The sequence below is a fragment of the Bufo gargarizans genome, chromosome 7, assembly GCF_014858855.1.
Source record: "Bufo gargarizans isolate SCDJY-AF-19 chromosome 7, ASM1485885v1, whole genome shotgun sequence".
Taxonomy (NCBI): domain Eukaryota; kingdom Metazoa; phylum Chordata; class Amphibia; order Anura; family Bufonidae; genus Bufo; species Bufo gargarizans.
The window spans coordinates 115,783,656-115,801,831 of record NC_058086.1 but is presented as its reverse complement, the minus strand read 5'-3'; the positions used below and the strand labels follow the sequence as shown (position 1 = coordinate 115,801,831).

General features: G+C 44.6%; 1 protein-coding gene across 2 annotated transcripts in view; it reads right to left on the bottom strand.

Annotated features, from left to right (window-relative positions):
• The window catches only part of TSEN15 (tRNA splicing endonuclease subunit 15), a 28,512-nt gene extending 10,548 nt beyond the window's left edge, over positions 1-17,964 (bottom strand). Inside the window, exons 1-3 of one of the 2 annotated variants that reach the window (XM_044301312.1) lie at positions 17,813-17,964; positions 13,761-13,842; positions 7,220-7,355 (exon numbers count right to left, since the gene is read on the bottom strand). In XM_044301312.1, the coding sequence (XP_044157247.1) occupies positions 7,220-7,355; positions 13,761-13,842; positions 17,813-17,884 (290 nt within the window). In that variant the 5' untranslated portion in view covers positions 17,885-17,964. Of the gene's footprint in view, positions 1-7,219; positions 7,356-13,760; positions 13,843-17,806 lie in introns of both variants that reach the window. The other variant, XM_044301311.1, reaches the window with a different exon arrangement.
• Positions 17,965-18,176: the final 212 nt, after the last annotated feature.

Here is an 18,176-nt window from a genome sequence, read left to right as displayed (position 1 = left end):
GTTTGAATGGGTAGCAAACAAGTCGATTTCCGGAAGACCCCAAAGATGTACAATCTTCTGGAAGACTACCGGGTCCAAAGACCACTCCCCCTGAGACAGGGTATGACGGCTCAGGAAATCGGCTTGTTTGTTCTCCACTCCCCTTATGTGAACGGCTGAGATCGAGGGACATGTTCTCTCTGCTAACTGCAGAATAGAGAAGGCTTCTTTCATGAGGGTTTTGCATCTTGTTCCTCCCTGCCTGTTTAAATAGGACACTACTGTCCTGTTGTCTGACAAAACTCTCAAATTCCTTCCTTTTATCTCTGGAAGTGAACTCTTCATAGCTAAGCCCACTGCCATCAGTTCCTTTAGATTTGAGGAATGCATTTTCTGAAGGGAATTCCAACGGCCCTGATAGTAAGAACCTTGAATGTGAGCTCCCCACCCCCAAGGGCTTGCATCCGTAGTTAGACAGACCAAATTCTCGATCTTCCAGGGGGACCCCTGTGTTAGATTTCTTTCTACTAGCCACCAGGCTAGTTCCTGGATAGTCTGGGAGGAGACTTCTAGACTGGCATCCAGTGACCTGTTCTTCCCCCAACTGGCCAGAATCTCCCATTGTAAGGTCCTGGAATAAAGCTGTGCCCACCTCACTGCAGGGATACAAGACGTGAGGGAGCCCAGGACTGACATGGCTTTCCTTATGGAAGTCACTGGCCTGTGGGATAGACTCGCAACCTTGTTCTGAACTCTCTGTATTTTTTCCATGGGTAAAAAACATCTCTGGAGAGAGGAGTCCAAAATTAGGCCCAGGAACACCTGCTTTCTTAGCGGATGGGGTCTTGACTTTTCCTCGTTTATCACCCAGCCCAGTTTGCCTAGGATGGAACGGACCTCTAGAACTGCAAGATTGCAAGCTTCTTCTGACTGGGCAACGATTAAAAAGTCGTCTAAGTAAGGGATGAAAAGGATGTCTCTTTCCCTTATGTGGGCCGCCATCTCTGCTACCAATTTTGTAAAGACTCTCGGAGCCATGGAAAGCCCGAAGGGGAGCGCCTGGTACTGAAAATGTTCCAGATGACCATCCAGAAACACTGCTACTCTTAGGAACTTTTGATGTTCTACAGCAATGGGAACGTGGTAATACGCGTCCTTTAAGTCGAGAACCGCCATAAAACACTGAGGGTATAAGAGATTGATTGCTGATTTTATCGTCTCCATCCTGAATTTCTTCGGCTGAAGAAAAAGATTTAGTCTCTTTAGATTTATGATGGTTCTCCAGGAACCGTCTGGTTTCTTGACCAGAAAAAGCGGGGAATAGAATCCTTTCCCCCTTTCCTCTTCTGATACCGGGATTAAAACGGACTTTCCTACTAGTTTCACCACCTCCTTTTCCATGATGGATCTGCCCTGCACGGAACCCGGAACTATGGTGGGTAGGAATCTGGCAGGAGGAGGAATTCTAGGTTTAGGCCTCTGGAAATGGTATTGAGAACCCAAGGGCTCGAGGAAATTCTCCTCCACTCCAAAGCGAAAGCCTTCAGTCTGCCCTCTACCGGAATGCTGGCGTCATTGCTGATCAGGCTTCTTTTTGTCTGATGCAGGCTTCCCACCGAGACAGGAAACCACACTGAAGGGGAGGAGAGTGTCCGCCCTTTTTATTCTGCAGGTTTCCTGTCTCGGGGGGCGGATCCTCCTCTCTCTGGTGGTGCTGTCATGGGCGATAGGAAAAAATTGTTTATTTAGCACAGCTTTTATTTTTTACGGTGTTCATCTGAGGGGTTAGGTCATGTGATATGTTTATAGAGCCGCGGCGATACCTAATATGTATACTTTTTTTTAACCTTTTTTTAACTTTATTTGGGGAAACTGACATTTTTGTTTATTTTTACTTGAAGCTTTAAATTTTTGGGGGGCAAACTTTTTTTTTTCACTTTATTTTTTGTCCCACTTTGGGACTTGAAATTTTGGGGCTAATCCTTTACAATGCATTCCAATACGTCTGTATTGGAATGCATTGGCTGTATGAGTAATACAGTGTATATTACTCATACAGTTTCCGGCTTGTGAGATCCAGGGGGTTGGATCTCACAGGCTCTTCAGCGCAAGGCAGCGCGATGCCTCAGGAAGACATCACGCTGACTTCCATGCCATCGGGTCCCCCCCACAGCCCCATGGGGACCCAATGGCACCTCCGCCGTCGCACCAGGTAAAAGCCGCTGAATTGACCTGCGGTTTGCGGCGATCGCCGACACGGGGGGTCAAGGGACCCCCTGCGCATTTAGCCGTGGTGCCTGCTCAATGATTTGAGCAGGCACCACGTTCCGATCACCGCCCGCCGGTGATCGGAACTATATAGGACATACCGGTAAGTCATGGGTCATTAAGGACTCGGGAACCATGCCGTTTCGGTACATCATGGGTCCCTAAGGGGTTAATGTGGTCTTCTCTAAACTTTTGAATGCACATGTCAAACTGTTCAGTGTTTCAGCACTTTAGTACTTTTTTGCACAACTTGATGTTCTCTAAGCGGGAGCTTAATGGCAAACTGGTGTTTGATCCATGAATCACCCAATACATTTCCTGGTTCAATTAGAATTGGTATTTAAACAATGCCCTGCGGAACCGGATGATGAATGTCACACAATTCCAGGCACATTTAAGGGAGATGAGAGGCACCCAAGTGTCATGTTAGACCAATCAAAACCATTTACATCAGCATGGTCTGCATGCTAGACAATCTGCAAGGGCACCTACCTGCACCACCAGGCACAAGCGTCATCGTCTTCAGCCATCGTCTTGCATGGGCCAGGGAGAATCTACACTGGACGAGGGACCAGTGGCCTCAGTGCTGTTCACTGATGAAAGTCGATTCACGCTGAGCAGAAATGATAGCCGCCAATGATGTTGGACACATCAAGGAGAGGGCTATGAATCAGCCACTGTTGTCACCAGTCAAACCTTTGGTGGCTGTGGTGTTACAGTGTGGGCAGGTGTGTCTAGTCAATACAGAACTGCCCTACACTTTGTGAATGGAACAGCGAGAAGCTCATACTACTTGAATAAAATCATTAATCCAGTCATTGTGCCTTTGTATGAACAACACAGGTCTAATTTCATCCTCATGGATGACAATGCACCAGCTCATCGAGGTTAGCAACATTAGAGAACAGCTGCTGGAGACGGGGTTACCTCAAATAGAGTGGCCTGCACTTTCTCCGGACCTGAATCCCATTGGAAACCTAAGGCCTCTTTCAGACGGGCGTTGCGGGAAAATGTGCGGGTGCGTTGTGGGAACACCCACGATTTTTCCGCGCGAGTGCAAAACATTGCAATGCGTTTTGCACTCGCGTGAGAAAAATCACACGTGTTTGGTACCCAAACCCGAACTTCTTCACAGAAGTTCGGGCTTGGGTTCGGTGTTCTGTAGATTGTATTATTTTCCCTTATAACATGGTTATAAGGGAAAATAATAGCATTCTGAATACAGACTGCTTAGTAAAATAGCGCTGGAGGGGGTTAAAAAATAAAAAATAATTTAACTCACCTTAGTCCACTTGCTCGCGTAGCCGGCATCTCCTTCTGTCTTCATCTTAGCTTTGTGTAGCAACAGGACCTGTGGTGACGTCACTCCGGTCATCACATGATCCATCACCATGGTAAAAGATCATGTGATGGATCATGTGATGACTGTGACGTCACCAAAGGTCCTTGTTGCTACACAGAGCTAAGATCAAGACAGAAGGAGATGCCGGCTACGCGAGCAAGTGGATTAAGGTGAGTTTAATTTTTTTTAATTTTTTTTTAAACCCTCCAGCGCTATTTTACTATGCATTCTGTATTCAGAATGCTATTATTTTCCCTTATAACCATGTTATAAGGGAAAATAATAATGATCGGGTCTCCATCCCGATAGTCTCCTAGCAACCGTGCGTAAAAATCGCACCGCATCCGCACTTGCTTGTGATTTTCACGCAACCCCATTCACTTATATGGGGCCTGCGTTGCGTGAAAAACGCACAAAGAGGAGCATGCTGTGATTTTCACGCAACGCACAAAATCATACGTGATGCGTGAAAAATCACCACTCATGTGAACAGCCCCATAGAAATGAATGGGTCAGGATTCAGTGCGGGTGCAATGCGTTCACTTCACGCATTGCACCCGCGCGGAATACTCACCCGTGTGAAAGGGGCCTAAGGGTTTAGCCGAGTCGCTCGTAACTCTGTACCCCAAAACCTCAATGACCTGAGGGCTGCCCTTCAAGAAGAGTGCAATGCCATGCCTCAGCAGACAAGCTGTAATTGATGCTCAAGGCCACAGGACAAGTTTTTAAGAAACACTGACATTTTTTTGTGAGGGTATACCTACCACTGTTGGCTTTTGTTTCAATAAATAGTTTGAGATGAGGAAATTACCATCTACTTAAATGCCCTACTTTCATGATATGATATCACTGTAGTGTGAAATTTTTTACATTTTCCATAAATTTCACCCGAAAGCCAAATATCCCCAGCATAAACTGGGTCATCATTAGAAATACATGTATTAGTAATGTCAGTTTGCTGATGTAGTTTCCCGATGGGCTGATGTTCCCACAGATTTGCTTCTGTTTCCATTGTATTTCATACATTGCTGCACTTTCTGAGATTTGCTTACCGATGCGCTACAGATGCAGTCAAGCTAAACTTGACGGTTTACGCATTAAGTAAAGAATGGCAAGAAAACGATAACTAACTTTCAATGGATTTCAATAGTTTATGTGTTATCAGAGTCAATTTTAGCTCAGCTACAGCTGTATCCTCAATATAGGTCATCAGTATCTGATCAGTGGGGTGTGACACTCGGGTCCTCCTCCGATCAGCTGTTTGAGAAGGCAGCACTGCTAGAAGTGGTACTGTGGCCTCCTCTCTGCTTTTTCAAGGCAGTGATGACACGTTCATGTTTCACGTGGCCCCATAGAAGTGAATGGGACTGAGCATGATGCCAAGCACAGTCGCTATATAATGTATGGTACTGTGCTTGTGAGCATGGAGAAGGCTGCTGCGCTCACAGCAGTGCTGATACCTTCCCAAACAGCTGATCGGCGGGGGGTAGACCACCACCGATCAGATGCTGATGATCTATCTTGAAGATAGGTCATCAGAATAAAAATCTCGGAAAACCCTTTTAGCGGAATGGGTGTAGTCTCCCGCTGCCTGACATATTTACAATACGTTACACCAGAGACTGGCATACATTGATGTGTAAACCTATACCAGCCCCCAGCTGCAGTTCAGTAGATTTTGCTGGCACAACCCAAGCCTCCTAATAAATCTACACCCGAATCGCAAAGCGAGTAAACGCCGGTATTGTTGCTGTTCGAACTAACTACAAGTATTTACCCAAAACTAGACTCAGAACAGCATAAATTATAGAAATACTAAATCTTTTATTGGACATACACTTGTATAAAACATAGAAATCCGTATACATAAGCAGCATGAGAAAGCGACCACGAAACACGTGTTGGGATCCAGGACTGCTTGGTCTGTATTCACTTTTACTGCATGTTTTTCCCCATTTTAGAGTTGAGGCACTATGCACTTTATATATATTGACTGAGGGCTGTGATTGATCACCTTTTCTCACAGTCTGGGAATTCTTATTGCAAAGTGATGTTCAATATAATGTAACAGACCTGTAGGGATCATCCTGTGTGATTTAATGCTGATTATGTATACGGATTTCTATGTTTTATACAAGTGTATGTCCAATAAAAGATTTTGTATTTCTATAATTTATGCTGTTCCGAGTCTAGTTTTGGGTAAATAACTCCTAATAAATCTGCTGCATCTTAATCCAAAAAAAATTCTGTGTCTGTTCCGTTTTTTTTTTTTTAGGACTGTATGCGGAACCATTAATTTCAATGGGTCTGCAAAAAAAATAGAAGTTACTTTGTGTGCATTCCATTTCCGTATAACTGTTCCGCAAAGGATAGAACATGACCTATTATTGTCCACATTACGGATAAGGATAGCACTGTTCTATTAGGGGCCAGCTGTTCTGTTCAGCAAAATACGGAATGTACGCGGACGGCAAAATGCATATGGTTGTGTAGAAAAGCCCTAAGGCTGTCCTAATAGGATGTATCTGCATACACTGGAGGGAGATCATTCCAAGAAGCTGCAGGACCAAGACACACTGCCTTCCCCGTTATACCAGTAATCATAGGATTGGATATTTACTTTAATGCACATGAACAAGACTTCAGCTTTAACCATTAGTCTGCTGGGGTAGTGATTAGAAAACATATTGGGGAGACTCCGTCTCCCTGTGCCAGTTTTCTGGTGAAAAGAAAGTTGCAAACACCATGTTCACAATGTTTTAAATACTATTGCGAGAAAATATTGTCGCAAGGGGCATTTGTACGCCAGCCTCACCACTTTCCAAAAAGGGTCTTGGCAAGGGTGGTGAAGGGGGAGGGGCCAGAGTTTCTTCCACCAGTTGTATAAATTAGGGGGATAGCAAACCCAGCTGTAAACCGCCAGTCTATGCTACACCTCCCCCGTAGAGCCACTATCAGAGCTAGGAAATATCTGGCACATTGTCAGATAGCATGCACACATTTTTCTTGCAGTTCAAACTAGAAACATCTCTGCCCCCCTCCTCTGCTCAGTATGGACCACACAATTTTCTAATGTGAGGATGAACTGAATTCAGATATAAATTATTTTATTCTGGAGACACAAGCTAAAAATTACACTGGGAATGAAGTGGGTGCAGGATGGGCCCATTACGGTTTTCTTTTATTGGTCAGATTTTGCAGCTTTCTCATTATAATCTACCAAGCAATAAAATAAATACGCTGAAACTTCATGTTTGTGACTAATGCTACACTGGTGATATACTTAGCCCTAGTCACGTGATTGAGCTGTGTTACTCTGCAAACTCCCATCACTGTGTCCCGCAATCAATCCAATGGATACACCATGCATGCAAACCCCTTTAAGGAGCAAAAGTGAACTGCTCGGACATTGGATTTTTAACCTTTTGGCAGAGATATCGATGTACGTGACAATCCTTATATAGAAGCCACAGCTAATGAACCATAAAAGCCGGCCCTACAATATAGGCATCTGAAGATGACGAGATACTAATTCTACCTATAATGTTTCAACATGTCCTTAGAATTCAAAGCATTAAAAGTTCTGTAGATGAACCATCACTTTTCCAAAGGTGTCCTCAGATCACTTACCTCTCATGGCTGCATGACATGGTGACTGGAGTGGGGATTATGACTTGAGACATGCTGTCTTCTTTCTCTTTCCCACATAGGTAAATGCTACGAAGCTCTGATGAGCTCAAAATCTGCAGAGTGTTCCAGTTCCTAACTGAAGAAAAAGAAAGTACTAGTAAAGTCAGTGCATAGAGACTCCATTCATACCCTAGTGGCAGAAGCCGACACTCCCTCTACATACAAACACAATAAACGGAACCTCAGGTTTCCCTCCTCGTGATGGAAATTTATACCGTGCCTTTTTAAGCAGGAATTGGCAATAGGATTTAATATTTTATGTCTAATTGGTATGTAGGATTTTGCAAACCAATAAGCTGGCCCTGAGTGATAGGTAGAAGAGACTAGCATTACTTCATATGCTATGGTGTGTGGGAACAGGGTGCTGCACCCCACCAAACCAAATGCCTCAGATCATTCTTAAAATAACACACAAAACTAAATGTGCGCACCAGCACTGTGTCAGTACTATGGTTTTGGTTGGCTTTTTCTTACACAAGTGCTTGTGCTGGATGATATGCTGAAGCTTGTTTAGTTTTACAGATGTAGGAATACAAGGGTCTGGTTAAATGGTGCACATTGGATGGACATCATTTATTTTCTGATTGGTGCTGGAAATAATGCTGGTACTTCCTACTGGGAGAAATGCAGAAAGAACTGCCAGGCACAAAATCTGTACACAGAACTTTGGCCATGTTGGAAAAATGCAAAGAATAAAAAGTGACCTATATTCCGAGTTATGGGGAATTAAAAAAAAAAAAATACATTAAAGGGGCCATTTTCACGGGCAGGGAACAAACAGATTATCGCTAACCAGCGTCCATAGTAACATTCGTTAGCAATGATCGGGCGTGTAAATGTACCACCGATAACCCAATGAACAAGCAAAACACTCATTCATGGGGTGAATTAGTAAAACGCTCATTTATCAGGTAATCCGATCGGTGGTGTGCACTCAAAAATTATCCTTTACCGGCAACAGATTACCGGCAAAGAGTCAGTATGGGAAAGAGAAATGGCATTAGCGATCGCTCCTCCCCATACTCTGGAGGAGATCGCTGCATGTAAATGCAGCAGTCTCCTCCACCACCGATCAGCAGATTGTCATTAAGGAACGCTTCCTTCCCAACCATATCATCCAGTGTAAAGGGACCTTTACTTAGTATTGAAAAGAGAGGGGGACATAGTTGAAAGTGGGACATGTATAGGTTCAGATCGCAGCTCACCACCTGAGTACTCGTGATCAAGTTCGGCATACAAGGTTCGGGTTATCAAAGAATTCCGTTATGGATTCCGCTACCACAGACCATTAGTTAAGGTCTGTGGTAGCGGAATCCATAACGGAATTCTTAGATAACCCAAACTTTGTACACCGAACCTGAAAACAGTTCGCTCATCACTACTTCTGACATAGAGGTACTTTTGCATGTGTTTTAGTTTATGTGCCATTTGTGGTTTGTCTTCCATTTTTATTTCTTCTTCCCCTATTAGATATAGTTCTCCTAATGGAGCCTACATTTCCCATCATGCCCCTGGCTTTGCAGGAACAGAGAGGGTCAGTCTCACCAGACTAAGGGTAATCAGTGATTGATGGGAGACATAAAACTGCTGTCCCCCTAACTCACATTGCAGAGTTCCAGTGTATCCTATGTGATGCAGCTTCAGCCTGTCGGGGGGTTATAATTCAATTAAGAATATAAAATTTGTCATAAAAATGACCTGGGGAATTGTAGACAACCTAAGGCTACTTTCACACTAGCGTTCGGGTCTCCGCTTGTGAGTTCCGTCTGAAGGCTCTCACAAGCGGCACCGAACGGATACTTCCAGCCCTAATGCATTCTGAGTGGATGCGGATCCGCTCAGAATGCATCAGTCTGGCACCGTTTGTCCTCCGCTCCACTCAGCAGGCGGACACCTGAAGGTTGCTTGCAGCGTTCGGGTGTCCGCCTGGCCGTGCGGAGGCAAACGGATCCGTCCAGACTTACAATGTAAGTCAATAGGGACGGATCCGTTTGAAGATGACACACTATGGCTCAATTTTCAAACGGATCCGTCCCCCATTGACTTTCAATGTAAAGTCAAAACAGATCTGTTTGCACTATCATGAACAAAAAAAAAAAATTTTTTTTTTTTTTTTTTTTGTTCATGGTAATGCAAACAGATCCGTTCTGAACGGATCTAAGCGTTTGCATTATAGGTGCGGATCCGTCTGTGCAGACACCAGACGGATCCGCTCCGAACGCAAGTGTGAAAGTAGCCAAATTGATACAATTCACATCTGAGTCCAACTATTTCCTCAGATAAATACGCTATTTTTGACGTGAAATGACGTTAATGATAAACATGTAGTTCTGCATTATACAATAATACACAGGTTTATAAAAATATGCAGATTTATTGGTTACATGGTTATAAACATATATAAGTAAATAAACACAATAATACATGCAAATTAATATATATACAGTCATGTGAAAAAATTAGGACACCCTTTGAAAGCATGTGGTTTTTTGTAACATTTTTAATAAAAGGTTATTTCATCTCCGTTTCAACAATACAGAGAGATTAAAGTAATCCAACTAAACAAAGAAAACTGAAGAAAAGTCTTTTCAAGATCTTCTGTAAATGTCATTCTACAAAAATGCCTATTCTAACTGAGGAAAAAGATAGGACACCCTTGCCCCTAATAGCGAGTGTTACCTCCTTTGGCTGAAATAACTGCAGTGAGACGGTTCTTGTAGCCATCTACCAGTCTTTGACATCGGTCTGAGGAAATTTTACCCCACTCCTCAATGCAGAACTTTTTCAGCTGTGAGATGTTTGAGGGGTTTCTTGCACGTACAGCCCTTTTCAAGTCACCCCACAGCATCTCAATGGGATTCAAATCTGGACTTTGACTTGGCCATTCCAGGACTCTCCATTTCTTCTTTTTCAGCCAATCTTTGGTTGATTTACTAGTATGTTTTGGGTCATTGTCATGTTGCATGGTCCAGTTCCGCTTCAGCTTTAATTTTCTAACTGATGGTCTCACATGTTCTTCAAGCACCTTCTGATACACAGTAGAATTCATCGTGGATTCTATGATGGTGAGCTGACCAGGTCCTGCTGCAGCAAAGCAGCCCCAAACCATGACACTTCCACCTCCATGCTTCACAGTTGGTATGAGGTTCTTTTCTTGGAATGCTGTGTTTGGTTTACGCCAAACATGTCCTCTGCTGTTGTGTCCAAATAATTCAATTTTGGACTCATCTGTCCAAAGAACATTATTCCAGAAGTCCTGGTCTTTGTCAACTTTATCTCTGGCAAATGTCAGTCTGGCCTCGATGTTTCTCTTGGAAAGCAAAGGTTTCCTCCTTGCACACCTCCCATGCAAGTTAAACTTGTACAGTCTCTTTCTGATTGTAGAGGCATGTACTTCTACATCAACAGTAGCCAGAGCCTGCTGTAGTTCTCGAGATGACACTTTAGGGTTTTTGGAGACCGCTTTTAGCATCTTGCGGTCTGCTCTTGGGGTGAACTTGCTGGGGCGACCAGTCCTGGGCATGTTGGCAGTTGTTTTGAAAGCCCTCCACTTGTAGACTATCTTCCGGACAGTGGAATGGCTGATTTCAAAATCTTTTGAGATCTTTTTAAATCCCTTCCCAGACTCATAGGCTGCTACAATCTTTTTTCTGAAGTCCTCTGACAGCTCTTTTGCTCTCACCATGGTGCTCACTCTCACTTCAACAGTCAGGAGCACACCAAACTAAATGTCTGAGGTTTAAATAGGGCAAGCCTCATTCAACATGCAGAGTAACGATCTACTAATTATGTGCACCTGGTGTGATATACCTGGGTGAGATCTGAGCCAATTTAAGAGGGAATACATGTGAGGGTGTCCTATCTTTTTCCTCAGTTAGAATAGGCATTTTTGTAGAATGACATTTACAGAAGATCTTGAAAAGACTTTTCTTCAGTTTTCTTTGTTTAGTTGGATTACTTTAATCTCTCTGTATTGTTGAAACGGAGATGAAATAACCTTTTATTAAAAATGTTACAAAAAACCACATGCTTTCAAAGGGTGTCCTAATTTTTTCACATGACTGTATACAGTACAGACCAAGAGAATGCCAAGAGTGTGCAAAGCAGTAATCAAAGCAAAAGGTGGCTACTTTGAAGAACCTAGAATATTACATATTTTCAGTTGTTTCACACTTTTTTGTTATGTATATAATTCCACATGTGTTAATTCATAGTTTTGATGCCTTCAGTGTGAATCTACAATTTTCATAGTCATGAAAATAAAGAAAACTCTTTGAATGAGAAGGTGTGTCCAAACTTTTGGTCTGTACTGTACTGTATATATATATATATATATATATATATATATATATATATATATATATATTAGAGGTGCACCGAAATGAAAATTCTGGTCCGAAACCGAAAATTCAGGATGCCCTTGACCGAAAACCGAAACTGCCTTTTTGCCCAAATACTTTTAAAATACTTTTTTTTTAAGTAAAAAAAAAGGAAAGTGAATTAAAATATAAAGTTAAACAGATACATAGATATTATACACACAATGCCACCCAAAGTGGTTATTTTAAAAAAAAGTCACTCTCCCCCCCCCCCCTCCCTTGTCACTCTCCCCCTCCCTCCTTTGTCACTCTTATTCTACCCCCCCTCCCTTGTCACTCTTATTCTACCCCCCCTCCCTTGTCACTCTCATTCTACCCCCCTCCCTTGTCACTCTCATTCTACCCCCCCTCCTTGTCACTCTCATTCTACCCCCCCCCTCCCTTGTCACTCTCATTCTACCCCCCCCTCCCTTGTCACTCTCATTCTACCCCCCCTCCCTTGTCACTCTCATTCTACCCCCCCCCCTCCCTTGTCACTCTCATTCTACCCCCCCTCCCTTGTCACTCTCATTCTACCCCCCTCCCTTGTCACTCTCATTCTAAACCCCCCCTCCCTTGTCACTCTCATTCTACCCCCCCTCCCTTGTCACTCTCATTCTACCCCCCCTCCCTTGTCACTCTCATTCTACCCCCCCTCCCTTGTCACTCTCATTCTACCCCCCCTCCCTTGTCACTCTCATTCTACCCCCCCTCCCTTGTCACTCTCATTCTACCCCCCCCTCCCTTGTCACTCTCATTCTACCCCCCCTCCCTTGTCACTCTCATTCTACCCCCCCTCCCTTGTCACTCTCATTCTACCCCCCCTCCCTTGTCACTCTCATTCTACCCCCCCTCCCTTGTCACTCTCATTCTACCCCCCCTCCCTTGTCACTCTCATTCTACCCCCCCTCCCTTGTCACTCTCATTCTACCCCCCCTCCCTTGTCACTCTCATTCTACCCCCCCTCCCTTGTCACTCTCATTCTACCCCCCCCCTGTCACTCTCATTCTACCCCCTCTGGTCACTCTCATTTTACACCCCCCCCCCTCCCCCTCCCTTGTCACCTCTAGTGTAGCCTGTGTAGCGTGGCCGAGCTCTGTTCGGTCTGCGGTACAGGAGCATTTGTTTCTTGTACCCCGGCCGGACTGAAAGGAAGTGCACACTAAGTGAGCACTTCCTGTCAGTCCGGCCGGGTACAGGAAACAAAAGCTCCTGTACCGCGGAACGAACAGAGCTCGGCCACGCTACACTAACAACAGCAGTAGCACAGAGCAGACACAGCAGGCTGCGCAGCACTGAGCCGGAGATTCTTTAGCGCGGCAAGCGTTTAGGAGGCACAGCATGAGGGGCGCCGCCGGCCGCCCGAACGTATATAACCAACCAAATTTTCTGCCAATATGTACCAATATCGGCCGAAATGGATTAGGCCCATTTTCGGCCGCCGGAATTTCGGTGCATCCCATATATATATATATATATATATATATATATATATACATATACATACACACACACATACACAGTACAGACCAAAAGTTTGGACACACCTTCTCATTCAAAGAGTTTTCTTTATTTTCATTACTATGAAAATTGTAATGATATCTTCAACACAGTGAAACATACAGAGAAACAAAGGAGATGGATCTGGGTGGTGAGAGGAGGTGTCAGAGCTGCCAGGAGGGATTTGATAGAGGAGGACATGAAGTCAGCCACACAGGAGATACTGATCGGCTGGCTACACATCGTGAGCAAGGTTTGGACTGGTAGTCCGACTCACCTCACATGTCGAAAATATACGATTGCAACTGGGATGAAAGAAACTACACTCCAGAAACAAAAAGGATTCTTTACTGTAAGGGCTGTTTCACACGAGCAAGACTATTGTGGGAATCCCGCTCCATGTATCAGCGAGATCTTCTGTTCTGGGCTGCAGGACCACACAGCATTATACTGATTTATAATGCTCTGTGCCTCGGCTTGACCTTACAGATACAGAATCATAGTGACAGCACTTGGTCGTTTTAAGACCAACCTAGATATTTTGTGAAGCGAATGTTTAGTTGAATGCTGAGTTATCGGATACATGAACCCAGCATACCACATGTAATGATGATGCAGCTTACCTTCTAGAAGATCCATGTACACTAGGAACGCTGCATAAACCTGTGTGCTGTCCGCCACATCCAGCATCATCATCTCCTTAAACTGGAAAAGAAATTCAATTAAGTCATGAAAAGAAGAAGAGCAGAAAAGCAACACCTCATGCAAGAAACTGAGGCAAGGCTGGCACCATCACCGAGCGCGCTAAAAGGGGTTGTCCTAGGATAAGGGATAAGTGTCTGATCGCCCGGGGTCTGAATACTAGGGCCCCTAATCACTAGGACATGGACTTATGTTCCACCATTTGGATGCAGCGCCGGGCACATGAGCGTCTACCGCTCCATTTAACACTATGGGTGTCACAGATAGCTGAACGCTTGTACACGGGTGCAGATTTAGGGCTCATGCACACGACCGTATGCCCTCCGAGACATACAGTCCGTAAGCGGGGAGCACACAGCACCATAGATTACAATGATGCTGTGCACATCGGGCCGCCCGTGGGACTATTGTCCTGCACTCATATGATCTTAGGAGTGCGGGTCAATAGCCCCACGGAAGGCCCAATGCGCACAGCATCATAGTATGCACAATCTATGCCGCTTTGGGACATATGGCCCACTCACGGACCGTATTTCTTGGAGGGCATACGGTCGTGTGCATGAGCCCTTAAAGTGTGAGCTTTAACCCTTTCACAGCCATCATACGAGGTCTGCAAAAAAAGGTGCCGTGCTTGTGCAAAATTGTGGCACTTTTTGGGGGGTTGATAGCGCCATTCACCACTTTACAAAAAGTAGTACATTATACAGGGAGTGCAGAATTATTAGGCAAATGAGTATTTTGACCACATCATCCTCTTTATGCATGTTGTCTTACTCCAAGCTGTATAGGCTCGAAAGCCTACTACCAATTAAGCATATTACGTGATGTGCATCTCTGTAATGAGAAGGGGTGTGGTCTAATGACATCAACACCCTATATCAGGTGTGCATAATTATTAGGCAACTTCCTTTCCTTTGGCAAAATGGGTCAAAAGAAGGACTTGACAGGCTCAGAAAAGTCAAAAATAGTGAAATATCTTGCAGAGGGATGCAGCACTCTTAAAATTGCAAAGCTTCTGAAGCGTGATCATCGAACAATCAAGCGTTTCATTCAAAATAGTCAACAGGGTCGCAAGAAGCGTGTGGAAAAACCAAGGCGCAAAATAACTGCCCATGAACTGAGAAAAGTCAAGCGTGCAGCTGCCAAGATGCCACTTGCCACCAGTTTGGCCATATTTCAGAGCTGCAACATCACTGGAGTGCCCAAAAGCACAAGGTGTGCAATACTCAGAGACATGGCCAAGGTAAGAAAGGCTGAAAGACGACCACCACTGAACAAGACACACAAGCTGAAACGTCAAGACTGGGCCAAGAAATATCTCAAGACTGATTTTTCTAAGGTTTTATGGACTGATGAAATGAGAGTGAGTCTTGATGGGCCAGATGGATGGGCCCGTGGCTGGATTGGTAAAGGGCAGAGAGCTCCAGTGCGACTCAGTTGCCAGCAAGGTGGAGGTGGAGTACTGGTTTGGGCTGGTATCATCAAAGATGAGCTTGTGGGGCCTTTTCGGGTTGAGGATGGAGTCAAGCTCAACTCCCAGTCCTACTGCCAGTTTCTGGAAGACACCTTCTTCAAGCAGTGGTACAGGAAGAAGTCTGCATTCTTCAAGAAAAACATGATTTTCATGCAGGACAATGCTCCATCACACGCGTCCAAGTACTCCACAGCGTGGCTGGCAAGAAAGGGTATAAAAGAAGAAAAACTGATGACATGGCCTCCTTGTTCACCTGATCTGAACCCCATTGAGAACCTGTGGTCCATCATCAAATGTGAGATTTACAAGGAGGGAAAACAGTACACCTCTCTGAACAGTGTCTGGGAGGCTGTGGTTGCTGCTGCACGCAATGTTGATGGTGAACAGATCAAAACACTGACAGAATCCATGGATGGCAGGCTTTTGAGTGTCCTTGCAAAGAAAGGTGGCTATATTGGTCACTGATTTGTTTTTGAATGTCAGAAATGTATATTTGTGAATGTTGAGATGTTATATTGGTTTCACTGGTAAAAATAAATAATTTAAATGGGTATAGATTTGTTTTTTGTTGCCTAGTAATTATGCACAGTAATAGTCACCTGCACACACAGATATCCCCCTAAAATAGCTAAAACTAAAAACAAACTAAAAACTACTTCCAAAAATATTCAGCTTTGATATTAATGAGTTTTTTGGGTTCATTGAGAACATGGTTGTTGTTCAATAATAAAATTAATCCTCAAAAATACAACTTGCCTAATAATTCTGCACTCCCTGTATAGTGGTGTAGGGTCCTGTGCAGATGCTCCCCAATGGAGACGTGTAGCTGTGCGCTAATACTTTCAGGACTCCCTCTGCGGTGACTGGAGGGTGGCCGCACGCGCACCACGTGCTCTCTTCTCACTTCAGGGCCCGTTCTGGAGACAGGCGTGGGTCCCAGAAGTGGAATCCGCATCTATCTTAATGAGTAGGGATGAGCGAATCGTGGATGAAACATCAGAAGTTGATTCACATACAACTTTGTTCTAATACTGTACAGAGCAGGAGCACTGTAGAATGTATTGGCTCTGGTGAGCCGAAGTTATTACTTTGCGAAGTCTCGGGTTCGGTTCCAAGGTACCACTTTACAGTACAAATTAAACCAATAACTTCGGAGCCAATACATTCTAACACTGTACGGAGCTCCTGCTCAGCACAGTATTAGAACGAAGTTTCTAATACTGAGGTGACAGAAGGGAACGCCCCTTCTCTGACGTACACACTCCATATCCACATACTGTCACTTGTGTGTGTGATTCCGCACCTTATGTAGAGGGGTTTTCTCCACAGACTTCAATGGGATGGTTAAACAAAGACCCTGATAAATAATGGGGATTTTGTGCGGTTTTCATGAGGATTCTCTGCATATAAATAGTTAACACGTGCAGGTAGCCTTGATGTCAGTGGTACAGAACAACAGTAAGGGCTATTTACACGTCTGCGTCCGGGACGAAATCCGTGATAAGAAGGTCAGCGACTCAACTGTGAAGATTTCTGTGAATAAGCCGTGTGTCATTCATGCAGACAATGCACAGCTGAAAATTCATTTTCAGAGCGTTGGCTATAAATGGTCCGTGAAACATGGACGGCTAGAACACGGACATTAAAATGGATGGGTACGTGTGCTGTTCATGAGTCGCTGAGGTGTGAACACAGCCTTACAGCTCATGCACATGACGATGCTTTGTGCTCCACAAAAAATACGGATGATGTCCATGTGCATTACCGTATTTTGCTAAATGGAACAGTCCTATCCTTGTCCATAATGCAGACAATAATAATGTTCTGTTTTTTTGCAGAACGGACATGGGGAAACAGAATGCACTTTTTCTGACCGCCCATTGAAATGAACGGACACAGAAAGAAAACACGAAGAATGGGACACTTTTTTTTTTTTTTTGCAGAATGGAGCCCCGTTGAAATGAATCATTCAGTATACGGACCTGTAAAAAAAAAAAAAAAAAAAAAAAAAAAAAACGCAACAGAAAGGGAAGAAAATAAGTTGTCCGACACCAGCCATGGCACGTGGTTGGCACTCCCATAGAAAATGCCTATTCTTATCCGTGGCTGTGGACAAGGACACGCTCTATTTTTTTACAGGGCCGTGGAACGGAAGCGCAGACGTGGACAGCACACTGTGCACTGTCCGCATCTTTTCCAACCCCATTGAAAATTAATGGGTCCGCACTAGTTCCGCAAAACGGAACAGATGCGGACATGTGAATGGACCCTAAGGCTTCTTGCACACGACCGTAAGTATTCAGCGGTCCGCAAAAAAACGGAACGTTAAGAAAATAAGTTGAATTAAGTTGTCCTCACTCCCACAGAACAGGACACGTTCCCCAATGTGCAGAGCGCCAGCCGTGCATGGCCCCTGAGCCACAACCCACAGGCCAGGAGGCCGAGCCACTGGGGGCCGCGGCTGACTGTCCTGATATAGGGCTAGAGCCTCACCCTCACCTTCGGGTGTTCAACTATCCATGGCTCCTCCCCTTCCCGGGCACCGGCACTTAATTCAACTGGACCGTCCATAGGGGGGTAGAGTAGTAGTAATGGCTAAATAGGAACTGCTGACGTCACCACGTCACGTGGCACGCCTAGATCACGTGGATCGAAAGCAGGAGAGTCGCTCGCTTTTTCTTCACATGAAGTGACCTAAACCCCCGCAGCGCGGGCCCTACTAATAGGAGGGGGGTAGGAGGGCTGCTGGTGCTTAGGAAAATGGCGCGCTGTGTAGCACATGTGCGGTGTGGATGCTACTGTAAACGTGCTAGGGATTGTACAATGAGATGGGAGACAGCTGTGTGGAGGGGGTGTTGTCTGT